This window comes from Epargyreus clarus, unplaced genomic scaffold (genome assembly GCF_041222505.1).
Source record: "Epargyreus clarus isolate Ecla_fem2 unplaced genomic scaffold, WU_Ecla_fem_2.2 ptg000003l, whole genome shotgun sequence".
NCBI classification, from domain to species: Eukaryota; Metazoa; Arthropoda; class Insecta; order Lepidoptera; family Hesperiidae; genus Epargyreus; species Epargyreus clarus.
The window spans coordinates 16,072,499-16,091,745 of NW_027332211.1; the positions used below are offsets into that span (position 1 = coordinate 16,072,499).

General features: G+C 36.2%; 2 protein-coding genes across 2 annotated transcripts; one reads left to right on the forward strand and one right to left on the reverse strand.

Moving 5' to 3' along the window:
- Positions 1 to 931: 931 nt before the first annotated feature.
- On the reverse strand, positions 932 to 4,854 carry RpL19 (ribosomal protein L19). Its single transcript, XM_073090792.1, has 5 exons — positions 4,798 to 4,854; positions 4,496 to 4,602; positions 3,675 to 3,838; positions 2,844 to 3,034; positions 932 to 1,120 (listed from the first exon to the last, which is right to left on the reverse strand). The coding sequence occupies exons 1-5, from the start codon at positions 4,800 to 4,802 to the stop codon at positions 985 to 987; spliced, it is 603 nt and encodes a 200-aa protein (XP_072946893.1). The 5' UTR covers positions 4,803 to 4,854; the 3' UTR covers positions 932 to 984.
- Positions 4,855 to 5,123: 269 nt separating this feature from the next.
- LOC140755509 (acyl-coenzyme A oxidase 1) lies at positions 5,124 to 18,350 on the forward strand. Its single transcript, XM_073090801.1, has 13 exons — positions 5,124 to 5,725; positions 7,672 to 7,831; positions 8,971 to 9,139; positions 9,653 to 9,776; positions 12,375 to 12,619; positions 13,969 to 14,129; positions 14,546 to 14,708; positions 15,127 to 15,317; positions 15,817 to 15,969; positions 16,554 to 16,659; positions 16,986 to 17,138; positions 17,503 to 17,619; positions 17,881 to 18,350. Exons 1-13 carry the CDS (start codon positions 5,602 to 5,604, stop codon positions 18,022 to 18,024), a joined length of 2,010 nt encoding a protein of 669 aa, XP_072946902.1. The 5' UTR covers positions 5,124 to 5,601; the 3' UTR covers positions 18,025 to 18,350.
- The last annotated feature ends 897 nt before the right edge of the window (positions 18,351 to 19,247 follow it).

Below are 19,247 nucleotides of genomic sequence, written 5' to 3' on the forward strand. Positions count from 1 at the left end.
TTAAACATAGACATTACAATCAAAAATCACGCGAAATCTGTGCCTGCACAGCTCGTGAATAATTACAAACATGACTAATCTCTAATTTTATTTTAATCTATACTTAAAATATATCTTAAGTATAGATTAAAATAAAATTCATTAATTTATTTATAGATTAAACCACCAGGGTTTATTTCATAATTCAATTTAAAATTGAATATTCTAGAATTATTAAATAAAATGACAGCTTAGCAGAATTAACTTCGACAACTCTAGTTTTTGTAATGCACGTGCGTATTAGAAATTAATGACAAACCTTAGCAAGCTATTACTATTAGTTAACTATTACATGCCGGCCGGAGCGGGCGGTGCTGCGAGCGGACCGTCGAGCGGCGGCCTGCCACAACTCACCGGCGGCGGCGGTAGATGTATTTAGAACTATTTAAATTCAAAAAAATGTTGCCTTTGCCTTAAAATGAGTGCATTCTTGGCTCAAGATATTATTCAGTCAAGGGGTGCACCCACTCAACCAAAAAAGAAGAGAACTTCACTCTTTAGTATATAGAAACTATCCGATTATTTTTTTTAATATACGAGAGGAAGTCACTGATAAATTACCGATTACCGATGATGTTTTATGCGACGATTAAAATCAAAACTTAACAATATAAAATCGATGATCACCAGTACAAAAACAAAGCGGTGATATATCAGGCATGCCTTGCATCTTAATTTCATTTTTATTTTCATATTGTTATCATCTATACCTCGCGTAAAAAATCCTCTGCCATGCCGTTCCGTTAATGAACTCAGCTGCTTATATGCTTAACGATAATAATGCTAATTTTATATGTGAAAATTAAAGCCTTCTAAACTAAACCTGCACAAAATGTTCAACATGCCACCATCCAGGTTGGTTAAAGGATTAGATTAGCTGTAAATAAAACACTTGTTTGATCCAACAAATTTATTGGAGGTTTTTTTTCTTAACTAGGTAAGTGTTCACTTCTTAGCGGTAACGGCGGCCTCGTCCTCCCGAGCGAAGGTCTGCAACAACTCCTCCTTCTTAGCAGCAATGCGCTCCTCACGGCGCTTGCGGGCCTCCTTCACCTTGTTACGACGGGCCTCAGCCTGGTCACTGTGGACAAAATATGATATTAATTAAACCTTAAGATAGTTTGTGGGTTTAAATATGGAGTCACACATTTTTATGCTTCGTATTGGCGGTATTAAGCGCTGCTGTATTCCAGTTTGATAGGTGTGGTAAGGGAGACATGGCGAGCGGCAAAACGAGGTCGGCAGTTGAGAGTTATCGCCAGGTGGACTGAATGCTTGTTTATTACCTCAATATTATTAAAAAGTTCTGAAATCTAACATTAAATATCAGTAACAAAAACATTCAAAGGTGTAAGGTGTAAAGATAATTTCCTGCATGTCACTCTGTAAGAAACTCAGAAGAAAGTCACTTCGATGGATATTATCCATATAGAACAAGTTGTAAAACTGGTATGGTTCACCCAGGGAAGTACCACCACCAAATTTATTTTCAGTATGAAGCTGTTCTGCATTTCAGTGGGTGTAGATGCCGGCTAACTTACATGTAACATAACCATCTTAATGGAGAGGAGTGGCAACACAACTGTGATGAGCTTAGTGCAGAATCTATATGGAGAAGATCACAGATATTCATGGGCGGGTGACCACTTACCATAAGTAGTCTGCATGCGTATTTGCTACATCAATATTATAAAACAGAAGAGAATGTCTCATTCCAGACAAACATCACAAAATAGGACTAGATCTATACTAATAAAGTTACCCAAAAAAGCTACTTCATAGTGTATTTGATATTTAAAATCCATTTAATAGACATGTTTCTGACAATACTTAAAACTTATATTAAAAAAAAAATAGTAGTTTAATATTTTTTAGGTCACTTTAGGTCGGCGGTCGGCAACGCACGGCCCGCGGGACGCATGCGGCCCGCGGACGTCTTACGTGCGGCCCGTGAAATTTTTGTAAATAAGTCCTAATAATATCAAAAATGCATGAACGAACCGCAAACAACCCAATAGTCAATAGTGTGTAACACGCTTCGCTCGGCTCGCGAATGTTTAACAATTTGAAGAGTGTTTTCATTTTTTCTATGGGATTTGATGAATTATACAGGTTTATTTGGCTTCAGGGGTTTTATATTACAAGTGCGGCCCGCCTTTACTTTATTTTGCCACTGAGTGGCCCTTGCCTGCTAAAAGGTTGCCGACCGCTGCTTTAGGTGATAAAGTAAATGTTAAGTTAAAAAAATTAACTAATGGTGCATATGCCCAATATCACCCTAAATATCCTAACCATTGTGTCACTTCCATTCTCCACGAAAACGAAAATCTGATATGTGGCGAAAACCCACCAAAACAAATATTAACACATTGTTATTGGAAAACTTTCATATAGTTGTACCCTTTTTTATAATAAAGAGTAGGAGACAAGTTTACTAGTTTTGATGCGCAAAGTGATAAGTTCCGGAAACTTGTAAACAAGAGGCTATAAAGGCGGATTTGTGCGTTACCTATTGTCAACAGTAAATACTACCTGCCGATTTACCTGCTACGCCACGATATGGAGGGAAAATGCCTGACTACTTAGTACACTACATAGTACTTCTTCTTTTCTTTTTGTAATATATTCGTAGCAGACAAGCATGATCAGACTCCTACTTGAGGTCAGCTACAGACACGCAACTACCCCTGAGTACTAAGCTGGAATGCCTCTGAACACTTGTTATTAGGTAGAAATAGGTGTGGCGCTTGTACCGCAAGATCCACAAAGAGTTCTACCACCTTAAAAAGTACTTGTGAACTCACCTCAACATCTTGGTCCTGGCCTTCTCAGCCTTCTTCCTGTGGATGTACTCCATGAGCACACGCTTGTTCTTGAACACATTACCCTTCGCCTTCATGTACAGGGCGTGGTACAGATGCCTGTCAATCTTCTTGGCCGTTCTGTACTTGAGCAGCAGCTTACGGAGTACCCTTTGTCTTTGTACCCATAGTTCCTACAACAAATATATGGTTAATGCTGCTTAAAGCTTCTTTATCTTGTAGATATTGTAGATCAAAAAACCTTATCTTTTTATTAATATTTATCTTCATGATTATCTAACATTAGATCTTGTTTTATAAGATTGTAGTTAATGAGATTGCAGTTCACCTAATTGTATGTAGTGACTACTGCCAACTTCTAAAACGCAATAACTTCATAATGCTAGAAATAAGTGTGGTAGTGATACCTCCCTGGTCTAACCATGCTGGCTTTACCACCATGTTCATACATAATTTGTACCACTTTTTAAGTCCTACAGTCCGCATCAAACTTCTAGTTTGCTCTGAAGTTGTTGCACGCAGGGGTAGTCAGAGAGCCAATACGGACGAACAAAACCACAAGCTTAGCTCCATAGCAACAGTAAGAGCACACTAACGCAGCTATGTTCCCGTAGGTGAAAACAGGCAACAGACAGGTGTGGGAAGCATTCCGCTCTGTCTTCATACCGCTAATATCTACAATTACATATTATGACGTGACTCGCTTCTATATTCAGAGCGGAATAGCATTTTGGCGAGGACTATACATAGTACCTACATAAATAATAAAAATATAAAACTGTAAAATCAGTCACAAGGCAAGTTAAAACTTACTTTTTGAGGCATACGCGCATTGGCAGTACCTCTTCTTTTACCGAAACCACAGTGACGACCCTTCCTCCTGGCCTCTGTGTTCTTGCGGACACGGGCGCGCGAGTGCACGGCTACTGGCTTCTTGATGACCAGACCATCCTTGATCATCTTACGGATGTTCTGTCCTGGAAACCAATGTATTGTACTATTAAGTAAACATCCAATGTTTACGTTAGCACGATGGACTGTGGCTTAGTAGCTTAAAATAGTATAAGTGGAAATAGATGAAGATGCACTGATGGTGATGGGATATTCATTTTGTTTACACTCTATATTTCTTCATCTACCATAGTTAATTATAGATGTAATCCTGAAAAAATCTTGAAATACTTCTCGGGTAAATCCTGCATAAAGTATTTGGGGTAGTCTTGTAATTAGTCACATATGTTCATGAATAAGAACAACCAGTTAACATAGATAGACAAGTCTATTTACTGTATGTATTTATAACTTATAACAACATTATAGATTCCCCTACATTGTATTATTCAAAATTAGGTGGACATTTTTTTTCTATTTACAATCATTATGAAGTAAATACGTTTTAAAAGCTTTTCAACACTTTCTGACACTCTTTTGGCTATATTGAAATGATAGACACTACAATTTTTAAACATCACAGTAGACAAAATATGGAAATATACACATGCTTATAAAAAATTTACTTCCTAACATTTCCAGTATTTTTAATACAACAAAAAACATATTAAATTAATGACCGGACAATGAGTTTCTAGTAGCTAACTCAACGCTTTCATCGAGCATGTCCTGGTAATACTTACTGGAGTTGGTGTTGGCGATTTCATTGATCTCGTTTGGATCCAACCACACCTTTTTTTTACCACATCTCATAACAGAGGCTGCAAGCCTCTTCTGCAGCTTTAAGGAACTGAAAAAATAGAAAAAATATTCTTGAACACCACATGGCTTTGCGAGTCGATAACATTATTTACAAAACCACGCTAAACTGATTACCCAAAATATAAAAACACATTGGATGGATAAAAAATACATCGAAAATCATATTAAATGCGTAATTATCTACTAAATTCACAGTCTAGTATTTTTAATTATTAAAACTAACCTCATCTCGACAGGGTGAGATCCAACGCACACAAGAAAGAAATATGGCCGCCCTTGTTTATGGCTGCTACGTTTCTCAGTAATCTCAGTTCAATTATATTGTCTGTGGCTATATACTGCCACATTAAAGTTTACATTACATACACAGGAGATTGCTTCTTATTTATCCAATTATTGTTAATTGTTGTATGTTACCATCTAGCTTAATTTTTGAATAATATACTTATTGGATGATTAATTTACATTTCAGTTTTCGGACGATTGGCAATTATTTGTTATTGCCAATAATTCTGACAACGACGTTGACATACGAGATGACGTGAGTTGACGTGACGTAAATAAAGATTGAAGAAGACAACACGACATTGTTATTTTATAATAATTATGAAGTATTTTGAAATAATTATTTTTATGAAACACAAAGAAAAGTTCTTAAAGTACTAATAAATTATCTTATATATCAGTACTCGTACACCTAAAATAATTGGATTTGCAAACCGTGCATAATTATTATCGTTTTATAATTTTGATTTTGTTTCAAAGAGATAATTGTTATTGTGATAAATCAACTGGAGGAATTATCAGAAAAATGTACTGCGATAGTACTAATTAATTATTGATAGGGTAGCAAACAGCGAGTGATCGTGCGTCATTCGAGTTAGCGCGCTCTTTCTGAAACAAGTTTGGATACAGGAAAGCGAGTTGGTTGCGTATTGGCTACGTAACGACCCAAGCATCGGATGCTTGAACCTTTCATAAGATAATCGTAGTCGCTGAGTGCTGTTCTAGTGAAGTCGTGTACAAAATGTCGAGCGGAAAAGTAAACAGTGATTTACAAAATGAGAGGCATAAGTGCACATTTAACGTTACCGAGCTGATCAACTGGATTGATGGCGGCGCCAAGAAAACTGAGGAACGGAAAAAAAGAGGTACATTTATTATTTTTTAAAATATTTCGATAAATACAACATTAAAATTACTCTTGTTTTATCTCTTTATTGTTATGCTCATTCGTGAAGTACATCGTTTTTTTTATGTTGGAGCAAGTACAAAGAGTAGTAGTGGTAGGAAGGGATGACCAACCGGCCTCTACATAATTACGCCTGCGATTATGTTGTGTAATTTATTTCAAAACTGTTTCTTTTCATTTAGAATGTTCATCTTATATGTACACATATTATGCCTAATTATAAACATACTATCACTATTCTAAACTAAAATTAAAAAATACATTAAAATCATTTTGGTGAATACAACATTAAATAACTCTCGTTTAATATCTCTGTTGTTGTGTTAATTAGTGAAGTACATTGTTTTTTTTTATCTTAAAGGAAGTACAAAGAGTAGGAGTGGTAGAGGGGAAAGATCTACCGACCTACGGCCTACATAACGCCTGCGATTATGTTGTGTAATTTATTTCAAAATGTTCCTTTTCATTTAAAATATTCTTATATGCCCTTTGCTAACTGCTACTATTCTAAACTAAAATAAAAAAAATGTTAAACCCAAGACTTTATTGGATAAATAATAATGGCAACCAAAATATACAGATATATAGGTAAATTTTAAGTTATTAACATTTTTATTTATTTGCAAAAACTAGTCCTTTGTAGAAAAACACTGCATTTTAATCTATTTCAAGTTTTGAAAAACAAGCAACATAATGTTTATCTCTATTAATATGTTCTGTAGTGCACAATCAAATTATAAAATTACTCTCATTAAGTATAATTTTGTAATTAACAAAATATAAAACTCGATGATATACCAAGTATGTATATGTGAAGATAAGAGGTTCAAAGATTTATGTTAGATACCTACCTACTCATGGAGTTAACTAGGTCAAATATGAAAACAAAACTTATAATGTTGTTGAACTTTAAATAGATGTGGTATTTTCAGTTTATGTCCCTGTTAAAGAGATTACATAGGGTGAATAGGCAAATAGGCTTTCAGGGCCAATTTTAATAAAAACGAAAAGGGCATTATTTGTTTTTTTTTAATAACTTTTTCCCTAGCCGGGAATCAAATGAATTCATTTTGAAAAAAATACACCCTCTATATTATTCCACTATCTGATAGTGTCACTTATAAGAATCAAATTCTGGGAAGTAATGATAAATATGCGAAAATGACTTTTTCGAGTGAAAACCGAGTGATTAATAAACAAAAAGATATAGAAAATTATATTTAACCTTAAAAAGAAGTTTTAAAATAACAAAAAAATAATAATTTCCTAATTAATCAGTGATCTATTTTCACTAAAAAATTAATCCTAAAACTAGCGGGAACTTAGTTGCCAACCTATCACTCTATCATTCTAAGTCGTATGTTATGATTATAACATAAAATAATTATTTACTCATTTTATTTTTCATTGAAGAATTGGTTACCCATTTTTCGCTAATCCTTATACTTTCAGATTTGGCCTTGAAAGCCTATTTGAAAAATTCACACTGTATATATTCTCTTCGATATATACAACATGTCTCAATAAATAGGGTAATCAATAATGGAGCTCTTGTACGTTTCTCACTTTTAAGTTACAGCTGATTTACATATGAAGCAACCATCTTAGTCCTCAAGACTTCTGCAATGCTTCTGTGATTAGGTCTAGGTAAAACACCAGTTCTATATGGAATTAAATACATATATCCATGGCCTTACACTCCACCTGATGGTAGGGACTACCCTACCATCAGGTGGAGTGTAAGCTTGCTTGTTACTTCAATCTTATACAAATAAAATAGAGAAAGAACATTAGGCAAAAAAAACACAATATTTTAAATTTCAATTCAAAAAATTACAAATAAACATAAGGAAACACCTTTAATAAATTCCCAAAAAAATTACTGAATTGTATAAATTTTTCCAGAGGACATGCTACTCAAAGAAGGCATTCATCATGAAGAAGTACCATCAATGTACCTGAGCCACAAGGAGAAGTATGAACTGGCAGTGAAGAAAGCTTGCATGCTCTTCAAGATGATCAGGCGGCTTCAGGAGGAAGAGAATGCGGGAATGGAGAATTATATGTAAGGGGACTCTTTATTATTTAGTAGAAATACATAAAAACCTTGTTGTATGAATTTTGGCTTCTTATCACTTAACTCCTGGGGTTAAATTTAAATAATATGCCACTAATAAACTTGTAATTTTATTATTAAAACAAAACCTATAAATGGCAGTAATGCAGTCTATTTTACTACTACAATTAAGACAAATCCTCATATGTTAAAATCCAGCAAGTTGTTTGAGCTGTAGGGTTGTGTCAATGAACGAGGCATACATATACATATATTGCATATGCTCAAAAAACAGTTAAGTAATTATTATAACATGAGTTTAATTATGAAGAAAAACATGGGTTGAGAAACATACAAGGCAGAGAGTTCTCTAAAAAATTCACAAAGGTGTGTGAAATTTATAATTCTGCATTAGGCTAGCAGCTTTGTAGATTATGTTGTAAACTTTTGGCAATCTAAGAGGAGACAATGTGAAATAACACATGGACTTTGACCTATGATGTTGTCACTGATGACTATCTACTTAGAGTGTAACTTGAACATATAACTGCAAGCACTTAAAAATATTTACTCAACTGTAACTAACATAGTAGAGGAAAATTTATATAAAACAGGTTTTGACTAGGGTCACCACAATTTAAATTTTGGCTCCAAACAAAAATTCTGAGATAATTAGATGAAATTATTTTCGTTATTGTTTATATCTACTGTAGAGTAGAATACTTTTTGAAACAGATTAAATTTTTAAAACAGGATCCATATTAAAAAACTAGACATTAACGTAATATTTATTCTTAAACTTAATCCAACAATAACAAAATTTAAATTATTTTTCATTATTTATCGTAATTTGTAACTGTTTGTAATTGTGGTGTTTGATTGTAATTTGACATAAAATTGTTGTAATTTTAATTAGGTATAAGAAATTTTGTTATATATCATTTGTACACTAATATTTGGTATAGTAAGCGTTATTCCCAAAGTGTAAACATCCAATATTGTAATCCTTACTGACAAATGAATAAATGATTATGATATTCCTATGAGAATATAACTGTCAATTTTGAGTGAAAATATATTTTCTATCACTTACACTTTATATTGCTTGTAGGACTGTTGAATAAACATGAATTGATAATAATTATCAGGGCAGTCCTGGGAGGTAACTTGGGGTCAGCGATCCTCAGCGACGGATCACCCTTGACGCTACACTACGTGATGTTTATACCGACGCTCATGGGACAAGGGACGGTGGAGCAACAGGCGTACTGGATCGGCAGAGCGTTCAATTTGAGCATTATTGGTACATATGCTCAAGTAAGTATTCCCGATTTATCTTAGTTTTAAACACTGTTTATGGGCGTGATCTAATAGTTTGTCATAATTATATTAGTTTTCAGAATTTGATCCTCTTAAGCGACTCTTTAAGATAGCGCAATAAAATGGAATATGATCTTTCACCGAAATGAAATCATTTAATTTTACTTTTATTTTACTTTTAATAGTGAGTTTTTGTCGAAATCAATCAGTGATTTCTTTCAGTATATTTCGCTATTCAAATTTATTTTAAATTACACGTATCTACCCAATTAGTCTAAAAAAACTTGTAATGAAATTAATTAACGCTATTAAGTTTAATAGCATTAATTAAATTTAAGAACGCTAATAAGCTCATTACATCAATATTATATAAATTCCACATATATTAAATCTTAAACAAATTTCGTGTGGTACTTGGTACTTGTATTTTTGGGTACATTGTAATAAACAAAATAGCCAATGTTTTTGCCAGCATCAATTACGGTATTATTAAATAAATTTAATAATCAGACGGAGTTGGGCCACGGTACCTTTATCCGAGGACTGGAGACCACCGCGACATACGACGCCACTACTAAGGAGTTCGTGTTGCACAGCCCTACACTCACCTCGTACAAGTGGTGGCCCGGCGGATGTAAGTATAGCATAGAAATGCGACCATATTCTTTTAGAATATAGGAGTAGCAGACGAGCATGCAGATCACCTGATGGTAAGTGGCTACATCTGTAATCAACCCCAGATAGGATCAAATATTTCTACCTGAAGTCGGCCACAGATGCGCCGCTACTCCTGAGGACTAAGCTGGAATGTCTCAGGAAAGTATGTCACCTTTACCACCCTTCAAACCAGAACACAGCAGTATTTAACGCTGCTGTTATGAGGTAGAAATAGGTGTGGGTGGTGATGCCGCCGGAGTCGAACCAAAAAGGGGTAGAACCCTTTTTGGTTCCTTCAAAATTTATTTCAATTTATACTATCACCATCATTTATATTATAATCACAATCGTTTTTATTATGATTAAACAATATAATTATTTGGCAGGCCTGTGCCATGGGAGGCATGAGTCCATACAATTCAAACTGCAATATATTAGAAATATATACATATTTCTAATATATTACAAAGTATTAAATTCATTGTGTTTTTGTAACATTCATAGTACCATTAGTACCTAACTTGTAGCTAGTATTTAACACTTAGATGTGTACTTTAGATGAATCAAAGCTCAAGGCTCAAGGAACCATGAAATTCATTATCATTATGACATGCATATTTTCTTTAACATACCTACATACATATTTAGATACCTGACTTACTAAAAAAACATTGGAGGTCATGCTTGTAATTCGAGCAACGTTTCGCACCTTTTTATCACACACAGAAATGATGTATTACACATACTTTAAGTATTACATAACTGAGTGAGGAGACGCAAGCATTACAATGCAAAACTTGTAATAATACAATTAATTAAATTGCAGTAATTAGAGAGAATCCGTGAGAAAATCGGTTGTATCTATTTAAAAACTAAGTGGATGTTACATTACAAGCGAATGCTCAGTCAGTGAAGCAGTACTGTAATATTATGCTTAAAATCGAGTTTTGGGTGCCTACATAACAGACATGGTCCAGACCGCTCTAGAATTCGCTCCCTCGAGCGAATTAACAGTTTTTATAGCTTCATCGAACTTATTTGCAAGCCTATAAAACTCACCAGGATAGTATATTTAAGATTCAAAAAAGAAGCATGAATTGATCCCCATTTATCGCTTCCCATTCCTTCACCGAACAGTGATCAAAAACCTGCGAATGGCTGACTTAAATAGGCAGTTGCATCTTTTGCAAAAGTTGCAAAAAGTAGGGGTTTTGTTGATAGATTGTTGCAATAGATAAACCTAGCTACTAATAGGTTACCACCGATTCAGAGAGATTGTTACACATTATACAGAGGCATAATGTACCGTACAGAAAGACTTAGTTAGAAGAATGTGTAAACCTAGAATGTGTACCTTGAAGTTATTAGGTAAACTAAATTTTTGAACACTAGAAGTGTAGTCACTAGCATTTATATATTTAAAGATTAACATTGTTTAATAATAATATTTAGTTTTGAAAACAAAGCTATTTCTAGATTTATCTTTGATACCTACTTGCTAAAGATAATAAAAATTATGATAAAATAACAATTCGTTCATTAATCGTATCCTATTGCAATGTGATTTGATCGTCATTTATCGATATGATTTGTATTCCACTATATAGCTAATGTAACGTACCTTGTAATATACTTAATTATATAGCTGATAATACCTTTCGCGATTCTTCTAAATACACGCTTACATAACGATACTATTCACCTTATTTATATATGGTTACAGAATATTTATTCTCACTTCCTATATGTCTTGTTACGTTTTGAACCAGAATACAGTCCACTGGATGTAAATAATCACTGCTCCTCATGGGCCCCTGTAACAAACTCCAACGAAATTACTATTCTCACGTAAATTGAAATGCCTTGCTGCCTGAAACTAAAATCTATCACAACAATGATAGTTCATGCATAATCCTAAAAACGTTTTCTACACTCACAGTCCCGCTCCCGCTCACAAACACCCAAACCCAGAAACAGAAACCTAAATTCATCATTCATATATTTGTCTGGCCGGGGATCAAACCCGGGACCCTCTGTGCGTCAGACCGGTATGGTGACCGCTCCGCCACGCGGTCGTCGTTTAAACTGACAGAAAGTGGTCATTCCCGCCCTTAGACCCCTGTAATGAAACGCAAGTAGGATAAAAGTATCAAATGCTGTGCTACTTCTAAGAACTAAACTGGAATGCTCATGCTAATCTCTGCCTTACCAGCAAACCGCCCTTACAGCCAGAACAAAGCAGCTCTGCACACTGCTGTTATAAGATAGAATTATGAGCTGTACAGGAAGGGGCTGTGCGCCTCGGGCCTCCGATCCTAAAAGAATATCATATAAAATGTGTATCACTCAGGGAAAAACAGGTCACCAAATCACAGGCGAATAACTCTATGACATGTTTGTCATTTTGTAAAATCAAATAAACTTTTTACACTTTTGGGGGCCTCCATGCAACTTTCCGCTCCTCCTCCGGGCCTCCGACGATCTAAGTCCGCCACTGATTAAGAGTTAGCTACTCTCAACTCAAGGTACATCAACAAACCACACTTTAATGTAACTCCTAATTTCCTGTCACCAGTGGCGCACACAGCTAACTACTGCATCGTAATGGCGCAGCTCTACACCAAGGGCCAATGCCACGGGATCCACCCCTTCATAGTCCAGCTGAGAGACGAGGAAACCCACATGCCCCTCCCGGGCATCAAAGTGGGCGAGATTGGCGCTAAGTTGGGCATGAACGGCACTAACAACGGCTTCCTCGGGTTCGACCAAGTGAGAATACCCAGGGATCATATGCTTATGAAGAATTCTAAGGTTTTAGAGGTGAGAAATTTTCTAATCTTTAATTTACTTAATGAAAATTGATACATCGCTGTCACTCGTTTTTGTCCTACTGTGACACCGGTGTTTTTCCCCATGAGAAGCATGGAGCATAGTCGTACACGCTGTTTCAATGCTGCTTGGTGGGAAAAGGTGCCGGTTACTGGCCATCCTATGTAGGATGTTTTCAAACTGCCCATTAGATTTCGAATAAGTTTTAACAGCAACTGTCCAACAATAATAACAAGCAGTAATAGCCTAGTGATGCCAGGCACACACCTTGAATTTATTAAGTAGTATGCATATTAGAAATTAATTATCACTTGTTTTAACAGGAAAGGAAAATATCATGAGGAAACTTACATCCCAGATTTCTTTAAAAAAAATCAAAGGTGTGTGATGTCATCCAATTTGTACTTGGCCAGCATGGTGCCTAAACCCCTCGTATTTTGAGGGGTAACGTATTGACAATGACGTCTCAAGAGTAATATGCCCTGCAAACAAAAACACGAATTAAGAACCTGTTTTTAAGTCTGTTAGTAATAAGATTGTATTAAAGTGATAAATTAAAGAAAATGAGTTCAAGCATAGATACATATAGATAAAAAAATAATTATATATGCAGAATATGATTATATTCAAACAACGTTATTTACTTGAGTTACCTTGCTCTTGGGGTCAGCATATTGTTACTGCTCACGTCACTAAACAAAGACATGTTATGTTCATATTTGTTGTAATAATAATTGTGGTTTTTGCACTTTGTACGATACTCATTGAATATGTTTGTAATCGATTTTTTTTATTTTAATGGTAGGATTTCGTTTTGACTTATGAATGCTGGAAACGAATATATTTTATTATAGAAATAACAGACGGTCCTGTACTCTATTTCATTACAGTCTATTGATAACAGTCTTTACACAATTTCTAAGACTACACATGCACCGAGTCAAATAAAAAAACTGATTTATTAAGACTTTATATCGTGCATATAGAAAAGGGCAATAAATTTAATCAAATCCAACGAACAGAAAAACATTTAAATTTTACTAAAAACAATATAGGGGATATATTTATAAGAATTAAATTATAAAATACAGCAAATTTGAACTACCAGGGAAACATTTAACGGGCCGCGTGTTGGAGCGGTCACGATACCACACCGATTGGCAGTGGGTTCTAACCCCAACCAGACAGATATTTGAATGATTAATTTAGATATTTGTTCTGCATCTAGCTGCACGTGCATTTGTCTGTGTGTGTCCATGACACACAGGAAATTACTGCGGGGCTACGAGGGTAAAAAGGCTTATTAATTTATTTAAAATATTTATTTCCACTTAATACAGGACGGTACGTACGTGAACGCGCCGAGCTCGAAGCTAACGTACGGCACGATGATGTTCGTACGAGTCATGATCGTGAACGACATGTGCAACTACATGGCGAAGGCGGTCACCATCGCCACGCGGTACTCCGCTGTTCGCAGGCAGTCGCAACCGAAACCTAAGTGAGTTTTGTTTGTAGGCTAGAATGTGCTAGCCTTTTTAATGTCAAAAATCATTGTTATAGTCGCGTCGCATTTATGAATGAATGGTAGGTGAATAACTCTCGTTCCATGTTACAAAAAAATATATATTGTAGAAAAGTTCCTATTTCACAACAAATGCGTTATTGTTATTGTATCTGAGGGCTTATCCCTGAGAGCTGAATCTCAATTTCGCTACTTCTTTCGCGTTTCATCTGTTGCCATATTGTTTACTTTCGTATTTCTTCCTACTGACTTATTTTCCTTCATTCTTTCGTTCATTCGTTCCACGTGAAAAACTTTTAGAACTAATACTTAACAATATTCTGGTTATGTGTATTTAGTGTTAGTTTTAAGTTATAACGGAACATGTGACATGAACGTGAACACTCCCCCAGCGAGCCAGAGCCCCAGATCCTGGACTATGTGACGCAGCAGCACAAGCTGTTCGTGGGCATCGCGGCCGTGCACGCCTTCCGCCTCACCGCCGACTGGCTGTGGACGATGTACAACAACGTCACCGCTGAGCTCGAGGCCGGCGACTTGGAGAGGCTGCCCGAGGTCAGTTTTACTTGAATTAAATAGATTTTGACAATGGGTGGCAGAACTTCGTTGATCCAATTTCAGAAACACCGCTGCCTCACCTACTTCTGCATACTAAGGTCTGATCTGTCTTATAACAGCCGCGTCAAAGCTGTTATTTAGATAATGTTACAAGAAAGACAGAGCATGCGTCAATGTAAGATTCTAATCCTACACAGGGTTCATTGCCAATGTCCATAGGTGGTAAAGGGCTACTTTTAGTTAAGTGGAATGTACGCTGCTTTTACATTATAAATAAAATATCTACACACAATTGTCACAAAGACTGATCACGTGATCTGTCTCCATAATTCTCGCTCGAAGAGTCGCTTGGTGATTTTCTATATTTTTCCTAATCGTTAACGTATATGGCTGTTAAATAATATTTTTATTCCAGTTGCACGCGCTGTCGTGCTGCCTGAAGGCGGTGAGCACGGCGGAGGCGGCGGCGGGCGTGGAGCGCTGCCGGCTGGCGTGCGGCGGCCACGGGTACATGCTCGCCTCCAACCTGCCCACCACGTACGGACACGTCACCGCCGCCTGCACATACGAGGGCGAGAACACCGTCATGCTGCTGCAGACCGCCAGGTGAATAACGAAAGGAGGGGCACACGCAAGCAACGTTACATGAACGTGCTCATTTCGCAGTGAAATGGGCGAGTGATGGGAAGTTGGATAAACAAAGTAAAACACCCGTGTATTTGCATATATTACATGTACTTGTGTCTTTATATTACAAACGCCAATACATGTTTGCAAAGACGGGTAAGGGAAAAAGAAAAAAATACGAGTAAGATCGGCGTAAAACGTTTTCTTTATTAACCGACTTCAAGAAAGGAGGTTTCTCAATTCGACCGTGTATATGTTGGTTTTACATATTTCTGAAGTCGGCGCTCACATTGGACACACTGCTTACGCCGTTACCCAACGAAATATATTGAACGCCGACTTCAGAACTATGTACTAAAGAAACATTTATTTCAATTATTTTTTAGTTTTTAGTGACATACAATTCGGTTGCATTTTTTTCTTATTATATTTTTAATATTGTATTGTCAATTAATTACAATATATGTTTTCTCCATAGATACCTGGTGAAGGCGTGGCAGCAGGCAGCCGGCGGCAACGCGCTGACGCCGACGGTGGCGTACCTGGGCAGCGTGACCGCCGGCCGCCGCTCGCCGCCCTGGGACAGCACCGTCGACGGCATCGTGGCCGGCTTCCGCCGCGTGGCCGCCGGGTGAGTGTACATAGTGTATAGGTGGTAAAACCCTTTGTGGTTTGACTCCGGCGGCACCACCGCCACCTACCTAATAACAGCTGTGTTAGACGCTGCTGTGTTCCGATTTGAAGGGTGTGGCAAGGGAGACAGACTTTTCCGAAGCGTTCCAACTTGGTCCTCAGGGGTAGCGGCGCATCTGTGGCCGACCTCAGGTAGGAATATCTAATGGTATCTGGGGTTGATTACAGATGTCCATAGGTGGCAGTAGCCACTTACCATCAGGTGGACTGCATGCTCGTCTGCTACTCCTATAATATTAAAAAAATAAATTAAAAAAATACAGCGCGCCGGGCACCTGGCGGCGGGCACGCCACACTATATTATAAGAACGCTTTGCGGTTCAACTCAGCAAGCACCACCGCTACACCTATTTCTATTATAACAGCGCTGAAAATCCACATATAGAAAGACCTTTTACATTCAACTGGCACCAACACCCGACACTTCACAGGATAGTAAATTTCCAAATTTGATTTTTTCAGATATACTATTCCGTATAACTAAATTCACAATAAAATTAACCTTTTATATACCTTTTGCAGAAAAATCGGACTGTGCGTGGCGCAGATCGAGAAGCGGCAGAAGGGCGGCATGTGCTACGAGGACGCGTGGAACATGACCTCCGTTCAGCTCACCGAGGCCGCAGAGGTAACTGCAAGATATTACTTTTCCAAATAAAAAGAATTAATTGTAAAATTTCTCTAAATCACACGCTTTCGTAGGTGTTCTATTCTAATAAATTATTTATACTACTATTTTTTGATTTCAAATAAATTACCAAGGAAAGTAATAAGAAACTCCATAATAAGATATAATTATTTGGTATATTAAAGGATACATTTCATCAGCTTACTGGTGCTGCTTTGATTCCTTCTGTAGTTTTATTATAGTGTGTGTATTCTTTATTAATTTATTATAATTATTTTAATTAAATGTTTGGTTAATTCATTTAATTTTATAATGTTATAAAATAGGCCCACTGCCGCGCGATAATCCTGTCGACGTACCACAAGGAGACCGAGGAGCGAGTGAAGTCTGTGTCGCCGGCGCTGAAGAAGGTGCTCCTACAGCTCGTTGATCTATACGTCGTTTACTGGGCGTTGCAGTATGTTGGGGACTTGCTCAGGGTGAGTGGGACTGGATTTTTTTGTTTTGGGGGGAAAAAGTCGTAAAGATACCCGGCCTTATATGGGAAAGGCCGGGTTATGTACCAGGTTACTATTATCAGGAATGTCCTGTCTGAGCAGTCATTCCATATTCATTATTTTCCCAATCCCGTTCTCATTATTTTACAAATCGAAATGAAAATTGTATAAATTTATCCTTTCTCCTACAACCTTCAGATATAAAAGGTAGGTAGGTCCACGAAAGTGAAGCAGAAGCTGGAATAAACAAACATCTGTGCACATACAGATATGTCAAATTATACTGATGTCAAAAAAAGTATTGTAACTTTTGGGTTATTGTATGCATTTATTATCTCTGTTTCAGTTCACGTCTATCTCAGAAAGAGATATCGAGCTACTACAAAATTGGTATGAGGATCTGTTGACGAAGCTCCGCCCCAATGCTGTGGGACTCGTAGATTCCTTCGATATTAAAGATGAGGTAAGTTTATATTTAATTCGCGTTCAAATTCGGAGGTTGCTACACTTTTTTCCTAAGCGCTGCTGTGTACTGATTTGAAGAAAATCAATGATTTAATGAATAGCTAGTTCCATAACTAGCTATTCATTACTACAAATAAATTTCCCACTGCGGGGTACAGGTCTCTCCTTACAACAAGTGGTTTGGTCAAATATTTCCTATTTGTACATGTTTATTCTGGTCTGGAATGGTCCTTTTGTTAAATTTGATTAAATTCAACAGATCCTAAACTCGGCGTTGGGTGCGTACGACGGTCGGGCGTACGAGCGGCTGATGGAGGACGCCATGCGCAGCCCGCTCAACGCACAACCCGTTAACGACTCCTTCCACAAGTACCTCAAGCCCTTCATGCAGGGCAAGCTGTAAGCTACACCTTCATAACGAGAAACAAGCGGGCAGGATTTAAGCTACATCTGCCAGAAATAACATGATTAAGTTGGGAAGCTGTAGGCTCAACCTTGAACAATTTAAAACCTTAAAGCTCATTAAAGGACAAACCTTAAGAACTAAGATTGAAGGTGTGAGCTTAATCTTAAACACCAATTGACATTATCATTATCATCTTGATAGGAAGATGCAAACATACTTCACATAGAACAACAATAAACATATTTTATTATATAGGTTATAAGGACCAAGGGGACAAATTTTGTTTGAAAATAAAAAAATAAAGGATTGACAGGCTACCGTGTGAAAAGTCTATAGATTTTTTGAAGGACAGCTCTTTTTTAACATTTTTATTAACTCTACGTCGTAACTTACTGATAATTATAATAATTAGGAGCAAGTCCGTTACACATCCTGCAAGTACGGATAAAAATTACGATATTCTATAAGTGAACTAGATAGTATGTAATGTCATTTGTACTTTGTATTGGTCTCTTTATGTGCTCGAACGCATTAATATAAATTTACGGAACACTAACTATATTCCTGACAATATTATGACTACATTTATATATTATCTACTTTATATTATTCTTGATTAATTATGAGATTATCATATAATGAAATATATTCACAAAGTGAGAGATGGTAGCTTATTGAAAATCTACTTTTATTTATAGAGATTATTATGAAATTGTTATTTTTAGTTAGTAAGGGAAATTGGGTGCGGTTATATTTATTTTTACACACACAACAGAGTAAATAGCAACAAAGTAGTTATTTTGGAAAAACGGCAGGTACCCTTAACATCAAGTAAGTCTGTCGTACACAGAGATGAAATTGAAGCTTTAGACCATAATATATGCCTTAGACACAGTATTTTTATTACCCTGTTTATTCCCTAAGATAAAAAAAATTATAATATTTCTATCTAAGATTGTAAGGTGACGGTTTAAAGATAAAAAACATTCCATGGCAACTTTAAAGATTCGAAAGTATGAAATTTATAATTTAATTGTTATAAGATGTATTACTTAAGATTGTATTATTATTTAATGTGAAATATATTTTTATATGTTTCTATTATACTTGTTTATTTTTCCACCTCATCCTGTTCCTCATCCTCATCATGATTTGTGATAAACGAACAAATTAAAATTTACTTAAAAATAATAACAAACATTTATACTAAATCAAGTCAA